Consider the following 13,053-nt stretch of genomic DNA (forward strand, 5'->3'; position numbering starts at 1 on the left):
AGCTTAAAAAAATCATAAAACTGCGAGATGTTATTAGTGGGAAGCAGCATAGATACCTTGATGTTTTTAATGGAGTTAAAGCATAAAAATAAGAAAATTGAGGGTAGAGATTGTTCTAGAAATAATAAAATGCAATTTCACAGGAACAGTATCATATAATGAATTATGTGACTAGAAAGAAATAATGTGAGCAAATAATAAATGAATATTGAGATGCCTAACTGAAAATTGTGACACAAGTGCTGGTAATATAGAGCACGTGGATAATGACAGTAAAACAACAGGTGGAACCATTACACTAGTACGTAGTCTAGACTAGGGATGGGCAGAAATGAGATAGAAGACAGCATTTCTAAGGATTTTTAGTTTGGTAGAGGAGAAAGACACCTCTCAAGTTTGGAGAGAGACTCCAGCCAGAGAAATGTCCATAGCAGTCAATTCACTGAGAGGATCACTATACACACAGTTGAAGAGCACTTGACTTCTACTTTTCTATGCTATGCCATAACTTAATGTGTTTCATACAGAGTAGTGTTTCATACTTTCTAATATTCTAATGAGTGTTCTGCTTTGTGACATCTTATCCTCTGTATCAAAATTTCTAAGTAGCTGATCAGAAAGAGATGAACCTAATAATCTAATGAACTGATTGGTGCTGTAATTAATTGTGCTCATCTGATTAGTCAACAACCAAAGCTGATTTACCATCCTTTCTTCTCAAGGCTCTGCACTGATAATGTTTTTTCAAGACTGTAAAATAGATGCAGGAAGGCACTTGAAACTCAGATGTGACAGGGAGACTGCTTTGTAGGTTAGGGGAATCATCTTACTTAAGCAATCACGATCCTATTTGTTTGTTCCTTAAGGTTGATAGGATTGCTTCTTGCAAGTCATATATTTTTTTCTGGTAAATCTCATCTTTATTCATAGGATTTTCAGACTGGTAACTCTGCTAAATATTTACATTGTTTATGGTCTGATTTTGGTGATTATCTTTTTCACTTGATTCTAAAACCAAAGCGAAAGAACTGTATAACTTACCAATATTTTGATTTATAAGGCCTGAGAAGAAGCGCATTACTAATAATGCTTTTAAATATCTCAAACTCAAGGGCACATGCAAACAGACTTACTGAGCTTAGGTGCCTACCGAAGTATACGGGAGGAATATGCAGTGTGTTGTAATACCTGATCCAAAACTCATTGGTTTGGTTCAGTGACAACAGGGTCAATTTAAAAATCAGCATAACAAATGGAAAAATGAAAATTAGAACATAAAAAATGGAATCTCATGTCAAAATGGAACCCAGAATGCATCTGTAATGACATTATTTATTTTTGAATTTGTACAACTAGAAAGTCACATCTGAATTGTCATCTGGCCCAGGTAGAATGCTTGTCTAGCACAGAGTGAGAAACCAAAGTGACAGTGTCATGAGATCCTGTCCCAAGATTTAAAGTAGTTTGCCCTCATACAGATGCTATTCTGAGTTAACATGTATGAAATAAGCTCTGTTTTTATTTTTCTTCTTTTTTTAAGATACAGCTTTTGTATTTACATAGACACACACGTCTGTATATCATTGAACTAGGAGATCTCATTTTAGCTTGCTGCCAATTCAAAGTGTCTACTTATTTGGGAATGTAATTGCCTGCCCAGTTGACTGTAAAATTACTGGGTTTATACCTGAATCACAGATTCATCCTTTTTGCGTCCTCTTGTAGAAGGAATTTGACAGTTGTGGCACAGGGCTTTTTACGGCACAAGCTTGGTTGCCCTCAGCTGAATTTGTGTGTCTAAAACTTCAGGAGGTCCTTCAAATATATGGCCAATGGGTCTGTCTGGCGTATGGACTTTCTTCCACGTGACAGGCTATTCATTGGATATTTAAATTGCCTGTTTTCTCTGGGAGGCTAACTGACTCCTTGGTGTTTCATTTGAACGTACGAACCAAAAAAGAGACCCAGGTAATAACATCAGCAAGATAGGGACCTATACTTTACTAATTAAAATACTTTTTGCTTGTATAATGGACAATTAAGAGAATGCATGGACAACAATTGAGACTTACCGGAATCCAAGACAGTCAAATGACTGAGAAAGTCTAAATGCAGATATTAGGCCTCAAATCACTTTCCTTTTTGCTCCTGTGGGGTAGCACAGCCATATCCTTTCAGTGAAGCCTTCTTCTGAGCACGGGGGAGATCCGATTCGGAGTGCCTTATTAAAATGGAGCAGAGGATGACTCCAGAGAGTATAAACTCTCAGGACTTCCCGGGTTCATAATTTCTCTACAGAAGGAAGAAAGGATGCACAAACTGGTCCTTTAAGAAAGCAAGATAGTTAACAAATAAACTTCAGAAACCATAACCCAAGGTCTGTTTTCTGCTGGTTTTTTCTGATTCCAAAAACTATACTTGTGAAACTTTTTCACAGATTTTTTGATTTGGGAGTTTTATTAAATAAGCAAACTGCTCCACGTGGAAAAGCATCGTGCTTGTTTTTAACTGTTAATTTTATGTGATGGTCTGGTCCTTTCCTACTACTCTGGAGACAAATATATCTTCAGTAACTAGGACATGCCTGCTAGCACTAAACAATTTCAGGTACAACCTGGAAGCAGGTCAGGCATGCATTTTGGCCCCATGTTGGATTCTGAAGTTGCACTTTTATCATAATCAACTCAGGCATTCAAAATATTTTGGAGTGTATAGAAAAGGGGCTCGCATGTATCCCTGAAAAGCACACGAGCTACGCTGCGAATAAGTCAAGGGGAAAGAACTGTCAAAACCAAGAGGGTTTTGTTTCCATTTGTTAGCACTAGTTGTTCTTAAGCTAAACCAAGGTCAAATACCTCAGAGAATGGCAAGAAATTTCACACAGTATGTGAAGTTGACTAACTTCCTTTTCACAAGTTTCAGGTATGAAAGAAAATCCTTTTCCCCAGCTGTTGTTTGTGTTAAAATTTTGGCTGAAGGAGAGTGATTTTTCTTTACAAAGTCAAAATTATATTAGAGAAGTAACATTCAAAGGATTTTATAAAGCGATCTCAGCAGTGTAAAACATGCTGATAAATACAGTCAGAATAATATTTTCGAACACTTAGTAAATTACTGTGTTTTACAGATAGTAGATTTCTTTGATGCTTATTCTGAACTCTAAAGCATTTTGCCTGCTTCTTTTCAATTGTTGTTGCGAATGCAGTTGTAATGCCAAGCTTTTCCTGAGAATATGGCCTGCAAAAAATAAGAAGAGGAATATTTTTCTTCGTGTGGAAGTATTTTTGCTAGTGCAGCTCATGCAAGACAGAGACTTTCTCACAGGACTACACAGGACAAATACAGTCTTCATCTTTTAGTGGAGGAGAAAAATAGACATAGAAATTATGAACAAATAACCTGAATTTTAATACTTTAGAAATTGCTTGAGCAGTTAATGTAGAGGAAGGCAATTAAGAACATCAAAACAGACCAATTTGTAAGCATTTGAAGAAAATAATCTGATAAATAATAGGTAGAATGAGGTTAATTGAAGGCCATTTATGTCTGATCAATGGTTTTGTTCTGAATAAGATAACAAGCTGAGCAGGAAAATGAAAAATCAGGAGAGACTACTTTACAATACTGAAGCATCTGACACAATATTTTTGAGTTTTCACAGTGACCAGAGTAGATAACGAGGGAAGAAGAAATTAGGCGGGTAATACTTCCTCAGGGCAGGCTTCCACCAGCCACGCAGGTGTTTCTGTGGGTGCTGGCAATGGAGGGGGGGTGACGCCTGCATTTAACAGCCTCGGTGGCCTCCTCCTCCACGGATTTGTCCTGTTGCTCTTGGGTCCACGCAAACGTTCAAAGCCGCAGCGTCCTCTGGCAAGTGGCTCTGTAGGACAGGGGCGCCTGAGCTGACGCTGGGACATTAATTCAGGTGCGAGGAGCAATGCGGCTGGACCAGCGCCTGTGCTGAGTTGGTCAGCCATGAGGAGAGGCACTCGAGGAGAAGGTGGTGAGAGCCAGCTCTTGTAGCTCCTTCAGAGCTACCTTCTGCGTCTTCACCGGCTGCTCTCCTCTGCCTTCCAGCTGCACCTCCATTTCTCCCAGTACGAGCAGCAGGGGACCAGAAGCCCCTCCGGACTGTCCACATCCTTTCTTCTTCCACACCCAGCTGTGTTTATTGCTGTACAAAATAATATCATTTAACACAAGTTAGGAAGCGTGTGTCTCTCAGACCATCAGCTCTGAGTACCGATTCAGAAGCCATTGCTGAAATGCTGAAACCTCCTCTTTCTTCTCCAGCTGTCGGACAGCTAGTCAGATTGCCCGTTCTCGCTGGGAAACTGAGTGACACCTAGGTGTTTCATTTGTACATAAGATCAAAAGAAGAGACCCAAAGCAGTTTTCAGGGTTAAAGCCAAGATTCTGAATTCGTGAGGCTGGCGCCTTTTCAGGTTCGCTTATCCCCTTTGCTCTACCAACTTCTTGCTGGCTCCCAGTCTAAACGCTGCGTGGGCCTCAGCAGCTGAGCGTTATTGAGTGCAGCGGTTCTGAGAGAAGGGAAATATCAGATCAGAAATGTGCTGCAGGTGGGGTTTTTTTCATACCATAATTTCAAACATTTCCCAAATACGCTGCACGTAATTCCGCGCACCGTATTTAAATCGAAGTTGCGCTTCAAGTGAAACCACAAAGCAAAAGGGGAGAGGGGGAGCTGGAAATATTTTTTGTTTCTTTCAGATGAGGATATGGTTGATTGGACCATGAACCCTTCCCAAAAATATTTTAGGCCATAAAATTTTGTTGGTTTGGTTTTAGGGAGGCAATTTCTTTTAAGATGTTTATAGCAGTTCATGTTCTTTTCCACCATGTATCTCTTCAAAACACAGCAAAATAGCCAAAAACTATGTTAGAAGTCAATTGCTTCACAGATCACACAGAGCGGTCGTTAAAAACAGTGCATTTAGCCTAAGGATTGGACATGCAGAAGCACAGCAGTAAAAGCTACCTGTTGAGTGCTTGACTTGGTAGGCTAATTGCTCTCATGTTTTGAAAATGAAAGGTATGGCTGAATAATCAAAGCTAAATCACATTGTCTCAGCATTTGATAGAAAGGTTAATAACCAAGACTGTATCCACCTTGGACTGTCAGGTGTTTGTCTAGTTGCAAAGTATGCTCTTAAAGTGAAATGAATATCTAAAAGAGAAAGATCTGGGGCCAAATATAAAATGGTCATCCTTCTTTAATGGCAGTTGAGCTATTCTAATTAATGAGAGAGAATTTGCCCCCAAACCTGTGTTAATCTACATGCAGGACTGATAAATTATTACTCCTCTGAAGACCAACTTATAGATAAAGAAGGCTATAACTGGTACTGAGAACATTTAGCAAGAAGAAATCTTGCTAATCTTGCTAATACTGCATTGAACTGTCACTCAAGTCAGGCAAAATTGCAAGGAAGATCTGTGGCAGTGACTGAAAAATCGATTTTAATTTATTATTACTTCCAAACAATAAGCTGATTTTGTAGTAACTAAAAGCCTAACACTAAGAAACTCTTAATAATGAGGATGAACCATCTTGTGTTTTCTTAGTTTTTGTCTCACTGCCTTGTTTAAATTTGTATATTGTCTGAGAAATAGCTACTCTTATCAGCTAGTTTAGTTTTCAGCAGTAAAGGATGATTTTAAAAAGTCCTAGTGTACAAATAATGATAAAAAAATTTGAATTTGTCTAAAAGTTAGAGTAGTAACCGTAACTACTACAGCTAATCTATTTACTCTATGTCCAAAGGCTGCGCTGAATGCTTGCAGATAAGCCAACGTGACTCAAGGTCTACTCCTTTATATAAAGCCCTTAAAATTGTATAGCTGTCAAGGGACTGCTGATGACTGTGAGCACACTTGCTGGATATGTGCATGGTGCTGGTTGCTTCTTTTTGCTGCCTGTGTTACTATATTAGACCCTTGCAGCAAAGAGCCTGAATGCTCATAGAAACAGCTGGGAGTCATACTACTTGATGTGACCCGGGCATGCTTAAGGAGGGCAGTTGTTTCTGTAGATAGTTTAATTCTGTCTTTCAGATTTCTAGAGGTGCCACTGGGAGTAATGTCAACAGCTTGCTAAATATTTCCGTATCCAGAGGGCATGTCTCTCAGCACACTGGCTTTCTGGATGATCTTTCCGTAGAATTCTGTGTCGCTCCCCTGGATAAGGCAGGTGAACTCAGTTATCCTGGAGTCAGAAGGATATTGCTCGTAACCTCCCACGGTTTGTATGCGCATATGGAACATGACCCTAAAGGACAAAGAAATTCCTTGGCACTTCCCACCTTCCCCTACCTCAGATCCCACCAATTAAATTGAATAACTGAGGTAAGTGCCAGGGCTGACAGGGATCGGGTATGTGTTGCATTCCTTTATACCACGTCGCATCCCTACAGCACTGGACTGACACCCCTTAGGTATGTTTGGAGGATCGTGCCTGCTGGTAGTTATCAGGTGATGACATGATAGCTGTGACACATCTACCCGTAAAACTGAAGCTGGATTATTGTAGTTCTCTTTCCATTCCTAGATTATTAGCAAAATCGGTCTGCCATTTGTGCAGAAAACAGCAGTTTGATGAGCCATGGGTCTGAGCTCTTGTTCTGACTATCTGTTCTGGGTGTTCCTCTCCTGAGAAGAAGCTGTTTACGTTAGCTGGGTTTTGGAGGTCTGAGTGGGACCTTCTGACCAAACTGAGAGTTATTCTTCAGCACTCTGTATTCTTGGTATTCCTGTGTGACTGGATTCCATTTGAAATTAATTTTACTGGTTAATGGAGGTCTAAAGGACTCCTCAGCCTGTTAGATTCAAAATGTCAGCCCACAACTCACATACGCCCTGTGAGTAGAGTTTCCACAAAGAATCAAAATTTACCAGGCAGTCAAGATTTTGCTGGGCTGCCTTTATGATAGACAAATATTTTTTTTCCAGAAAACCTGTGAATTGTATCTCCACATCTCTTTAAAAAATCCAGAAAACAAGGTTTCAGACCAACACTGGAGAAATACGTGCTTACTTAGTGGGACATTTTACCAACAGTAGATACTACTAATGCTCCAGTTTAAGGTTTGCACTGTGACCTGTAAATTCACAAATGACATATCATGTTTTACTCCCTGTCATGCTGACAGCTACAGCGTGTTCTAGTTAACAATGAGAAATAAGAAAATTAAGATGGCAGCGTGTTTTCTTGGACAGCTCACGTAATCTGGAACTTGCTTCTCTTTCTCAGAATGACATAGCCTGAATGTGGTGGTATTAGAGACCTTCTGTGAAAGATCTCAATTAACAATTCCTTCAATAGGGCTGAAATGGGAATAGCTAGATAATGGGATGTATTTCTTTTTAAATAACCAAATTATTATTTCTGCCAAAAAGTTGATGCAAGGTTTGGATTTGTCTTCTTTTTTAAGCTGTTTCCCGAGTAAATAAATAAGCCAAATCTGTGGAGGGCTGTAGTAGCTGTGAGTCAGTGCAGAAACTAGACAGAGACTTTTAAAAGAAAAGGAAAAGCAGTCATGGGAATTCAGTATATCCATCTCCTGATTACAGAAGCAACTGGAGCCTAATGGGGAAGGATGACAAACAGAGGAACCGAACTCAACAGCTCCTCCACGCAGGGCAAAGAAACACGTTGTCTGTGCAAGACGAGCGCCTGGTGTGTCTGTGCTACTTGGTAGAGAGGTTTTGTATTCTTTGTTTGGCTGGAAATGAATGAGGCAGACAGCTCACAGCTCAGGGACTATAAGGTTGTCTGCGTTGCTGTCTCGGTGAGGAGTTTCTGGTGAACTTGGAGAGGAGCTGAGAGGCTGCCAGTCTGTGCAGGCTCTGGAGAGTCAAGGTGACATGTGTTTGGCCATGCTAGAGAGAAGGAGAAATCACCTCAGTGAAAAGATCATGGAGAATGTATCTCTGTTTCTACCACTAAGTCTATATGTTTTGAAAACTTGGACTCAGTATATGTAACTGCAGAAAATGAAGAAGTTGGACACATGATGTTAGTACAGATTGTTACATCTAGTTCTGTTTGAAAGGATTCAGTAGTATTTCAGGTTTGTTTTTTTTTTTCTTGATAGTGGTGCAAGGAAAGGTGTGTGCTGAGAATTCTTTATCTTCATCTTTCTGGAGGGTGGGAGAGTAGAATTTCAGATAAAAGAAGTCCACTAATCCCCTTTTTCCTCACTGCCCACCCCGCAATGCACTTTTCGGATCCTTGATTCTGCTTTTCCCACATGTGCTGCCCTTCTGGAATTTCAGGTGGAGCTGTTGCCTTTAATAAGGGGACAGTCTACTCAGACTACACTTGAGGCAGAGTCACCAGCCCTGCAAATATAGGGTATGGACACTGTTTGGGGAAAACCATGCTCTATAATTTTCCCTTCCGATTTTTGTCACCCAAAGGGAAGTCAAAAGATTTCCGTCACTTCAAAGGGAGAGCCAGTGGAAGACTTTTTCCAGCTGATGCTCTCCAGACCCCAGTTCCTGGATGACAGAAGAGGGTTTCCCCATGAGCTGGAGGAAAACCTGTCTTTTGTTGCTCTTACAGCAGCAGAGAGAGAGGGGAAGAGGTACGGAGGTCAGGGACCAGAAGAACAAGACAACTCAAAACTCACAAGCCATTCTGAAGGGCACATTTCTGATGTGTAACGTGGGGTGAACTGGGGAGTCTCAAGGGGAATGGAAAGCATGAATTTGTGTGCTAGGGAGACCAAGGAATTCATTCTAGTGCTCCTGGGCTGTATGGATTTTGTCGAGCTGTCTGCAGAGGTGAAGGGAACAGTATTGAGTTAATTGGGGCAACTGGTGTGTGGGAGAGCAGAACTAATGAGGGCTGTGTGGGGATGCAAGTATAGGTGAAGAATCATGTGTGTTTAGGGAGCAGAATCAATTAGGAGCCTGCACTGGAGGGGCTGGGGGATTGTCCAGTTATAAGATTATTTGATTACGAAAACTCTTTGGTGCTTTGGGGGAACAGAAATATCTTTTTTTTTAGGTGATAGGGAGGCAGAACAGGATGAAGTAGGTAGAGCAAAGAAAGAATTGAAAGGAAACCTATCCTTAAGTCCTCTCCCCTGCCTCCATCTAAAATTCATTCCCCCCTCCCGGGATTCTCGTCCTTTTTCCATCTTTAATGTAAAGGCAATTGAAAATGGGGTAAGAGGAAGAAAGGGCCTTGCCTTCTTCCCAAATCAAAGGGCCGATGCCCTCCTTGGCATTAAGTACATGGGGCTGGCGTGCTCGTTTCTGTTCTTCCTTTGTATCGACTTCAGCAGAGGGGAGAGAGGAGCTGCAGGTGAACCACCGCAGCAGAGGGTTGTCTTCCCCTGCCGAAGGAGAAAAAAGTTTTACCCCGTTCCTGAGATGGCTAATTCACCCATTTCCAAATCAAAACCACTATGCGAATTTGAATGCAGTTTTTCTCAGGGAGACTTGATGTTAGCAAGCATAGATTCTGTTTATATATGCTCATTGATACATATTTGTTTCTTTAAATATCAATATTTTGAACTTTATGACACATTATGTTATGCAGTAAATTTTGTTTTAATTATGTTTTTATAAATGTGTTCAGAAGGCCCTCTGGCCCTGTCTGAGGAACACAATTATTATAATAAACTGAGGGTTTAAATTTTGCAATGTAAACCAACTTGTGAATAACTACATAAAGAGAAGATTGAGGCATTAATGTTCTCTCAAAATGAGAAAGAAAAGGAAACACTCATGTAAAATGAGAAGCAAGCAACACCAGGTGTTTTATGTTATGCTTTGATAATATTTTTCTCTCAGGTTAAGAGCCCTGACTACTGGGCTCTTCAGATCCCAGGAGGTTCCTTTGGCAAAACCTCTAGACTTTTTAAAGCCTGATTTATATGTACAAATGCACCTTTTCAAAACAGCTCGCTACTGGAAAACCTATTTTAAAAAAAAAAAACAAAAACAGGAAGAAAACTGATCATCCCTTCTCCAAATTTGAGCAGGCCCCGAGCCCCCCAGCCGAGGCGGGCGCCTGCTGCTCGGCCGCTCGGCCCCTTCTTGCGGAGGACCTGACGACTCCCGTTTATCCCCCTCCGCGCTCCATTTCCCGAGCTCGTTCGCAGCCGTCTTCATTATTCACAGCTCTGAACCGACGAAAGGGGAAAATAACACGAGCGTTTTACCCGCGCGTTAATCGGGAGGCGGTTTCGGGGGGAGTGGTGACCCTTGCTGTTGCCTTGCAGGAACGTCAGCTCCGCTGGCGAGGAGGCCCGCCGGAGGATGAGGGAGTGCGACGGCCTGACGGACGCTTTGCTGTACGTGATCCAGTCCGCTCTGGGGAGCAGTGAAATTGATAGTAAGGTTTGTCATCTTTGTCTTTTCAGGAGCAAGAAACCCAGGTACGCAGGGTACGTCAGGAATATGAAGTGACAGGTTGTTTTTTTTAAAATCCATTGTGAGGGGTGCCTTAGCAAAGCGTGACTCAGTCCATCTTCTCCTTCTGTTGAGCTGTCTATTTTTGTGTGCCAAGTATTGGGGTTTTGTCTATCTGGGTAGTGTATATGGTCACCCTCTCACTTGGATTATTAAAGGAGAAAATACAATACTGGTTTAAGGAGAGCAAATACCTCATGTTCCACATAAAGTTCCTTACGTTGCTCTGCCAAGTTTGCCTTAAAATTGATTTTCAGTACCCGATATGAGACAGATCTAATAACAGTGAGCTAGGCTTACAAGGCAAACAAACAAAAAAAGGGAGGGGGGCGGCAATTAATAGGCAGTTTTGCAATACAACCAATATTATTTCTACTTTGAAGAGAATCAATGAATGCTTTCAATAACAACTGTTTTAAGATGCATTTTTATGTCAACTTTACTTCACTGAGAGTACCCAGATATCAACGTGCTTCTCCAAAGGTGAAAGGCATGGCCTAATTAAAAAGACTTCTAGCATTTACAAATTGAAGATTTTCAATACATCGAAGTATTCCAGAGAAGGAGAAAAAGGCTAGTTTCAAATATCTTGTACCTGGTGCTAAATTAATTACTGTTGCTGCTCTAGGGCAACCTTGGTCCATTTGCAAACCCCTACAAATGGCAGGAGCGCAGCCTTTTGCACAGCAAAGTTTCAAAGCCTGCCGGGTTTGTGTTTCCACACGATCCTTCACAGACGGTTGTCCGTGGGCTGAGCTGGAGCGGGGACTGTTCCAAAGCTCCCCGGTCCGGTTTGCCTGACGGAACGGAGAAGTTAGAGGGGCTTTGTTGGAGGAGGAGGAGGAGGAGGAGGAGGAGGAGGGAGGAAGTCAGTTTATGCCTCATCTCACAGCGCAGCTTCTGCTTTTTCAGCAGTTTCTTTGTAGGTGACCCAACTGATTTCAAGATTGTTTTACTGTTAGAAGGGCTAAATGAGGAGCACAGTAAGCTCCCTGGTTTGCCTCATCTTGTTGATATAGACTGTTCTGTTTGTACTCTCATTTGTAGCTTGTATGACTTGGAAAAACTGCAGGCAAAGTCATATACGGAGGAAGAAATGAGAGAAAAAGTATTTTCCCTTCCTTAGTAGTTTTAACCTCCTGTCTAACAGGTTTCTAACTGTATGACGTAAAGCAGTTGTGCAGCTAAATACAAAACACCACAGGGTAGCCTCTTACCTTGTATCTTTATCCTAAACTAGGATGTAATTATAATTAAATAAATTTTTAAATAACTGACTCTAAATCGCTTTTTAATCTAGTTTCAAAAATAGTGCTATTATAACAAAAAATTGAACTTTAAAATGAAGTTACAAACATCATGGCATCTGGAAAGCAACAATTGCCCTATGAGATAATTTTGTAGTACTGTTAGTGACTAAAAACTGAAACACTGAAAAACAAGTCCCTGCTCTCGCAGGCTCTGACAGAGGATGGGGGACTTGCAAGCACATGCAGACTTGTTGTTAAAGTTAAGAGTGCATAAATCTTGGCAGCTTATGAGCATCTTAGCGGCAGTGTTTCTTATAAATGTGTAATAAGAAAAAGCTATGCTAATTCAAGTTAAAGCGTTGAAAGTGAGTGACTTAGACATGTTTACCTGACAAAGTTACTGTTCATAGTTTTAATTTGATCGATTAAAGTAGAAAGACTATTGAACTCGTATTTAGTCCCCTGATGATGAAACTGAAAAAGGAACGAGGAATACAAGGACCCTTGAAAGTTCAAAGCTACAGGTGAAGAAGGAGCAAAGTCTGTCCAGCTGCGTGGCTAGAACCAGCTCTCTTGGCTTGTCGGAGTTCACCGTACTGAAGAAGGTGTCCGTTGCATTTGAGCCTTGGAAGTTTGCTTATCAGTTTTTAGTTTGAGGTAACATTGTCCTCACAGTGGATTCAGCTTTATTTGGTTTTGACATAATGTGAATTTTAAGTGCAAAACCTATTATTTGTAAAAAGGGGAATTAAAATTTAGAACCCTAACCAACAAATGCAAAGCTTCAATTTCAGCACGCTGTGGCTGTGCAGAAGTAAATATTAGCAAGAGTGAGTAAAATTCACATATGGAAATGTTAAAGAAAAGTAAAAGAGGCAGCAAACTTTTTAAAAAATGTATGGTCACTATGAGGTCTGCAAAGCTTTCAAGTATGAAAGGTGCACACTTTCTACACACACTTATATATATTTCTGTATGTGTTTATATATTTGGCTGGAGATTTCAAATTAGTTACAAGTGTAACGTGACATTTCATCTATGTTAATAAATAAATACTCCTGCATAGGTGAGTCTGAGTTCAACATCATCTCTGGAACTTAAAGTCGTCGCAAAACCTATGTGCTAAATGCACACCTGGCATAAGCTCCTACAGTATATGAAAGTAAATGAAGCCCCACGCGTTTGCCTCGCTAGTGAACATGGCAGAGTAAGACAGAGCCGAAAGCCTCAGTCATTCCGTTCTGGGTTAATGGAGCAACAGAGCCGGGATGTAGTGACTATCGCTTTTTATCTCTGTGGAGCATTAGGAATAGTTGAAATAAATACAGGTAGGTACAGACTGGCTCTTTTAACCATG

At 40.9% G+C, this 13,053-nt stretch overlaps 1 protein-coding gene across 1 annotated transcript in view; it reads left to right on the forward strand.

Moving 5' to 3' along the window:
- Positions 1–13,053, forward strand: part of CTNND2 (catenin delta 2) — a 654,700-nt gene that overhangs the window by 543,578 nt on the left and 98,069 nt on the right. The window contains exon 13 of the mRNA XM_075052197.1: positions 10,257–10,374. Within this exon, the coding sequence (XP_074908298.1) occupies positions 10,257–10,374 (118 nt within the window). The remainder of the gene's footprint in view (positions 1–10,256; positions 10,375–13,053) is intronic.

The sequence above is a fragment of the Buteo buteo genome, chromosome 20 (genome assembly GCF_964188355.1).
Source record: "Buteo buteo chromosome 20, bButBut1.hap1.1, whole genome shotgun sequence".
Taxonomy (NCBI): Eukaryota; Metazoa; Chordata; class Aves; order Accipitriformes; family Accipitridae; genus Buteo; species Buteo buteo.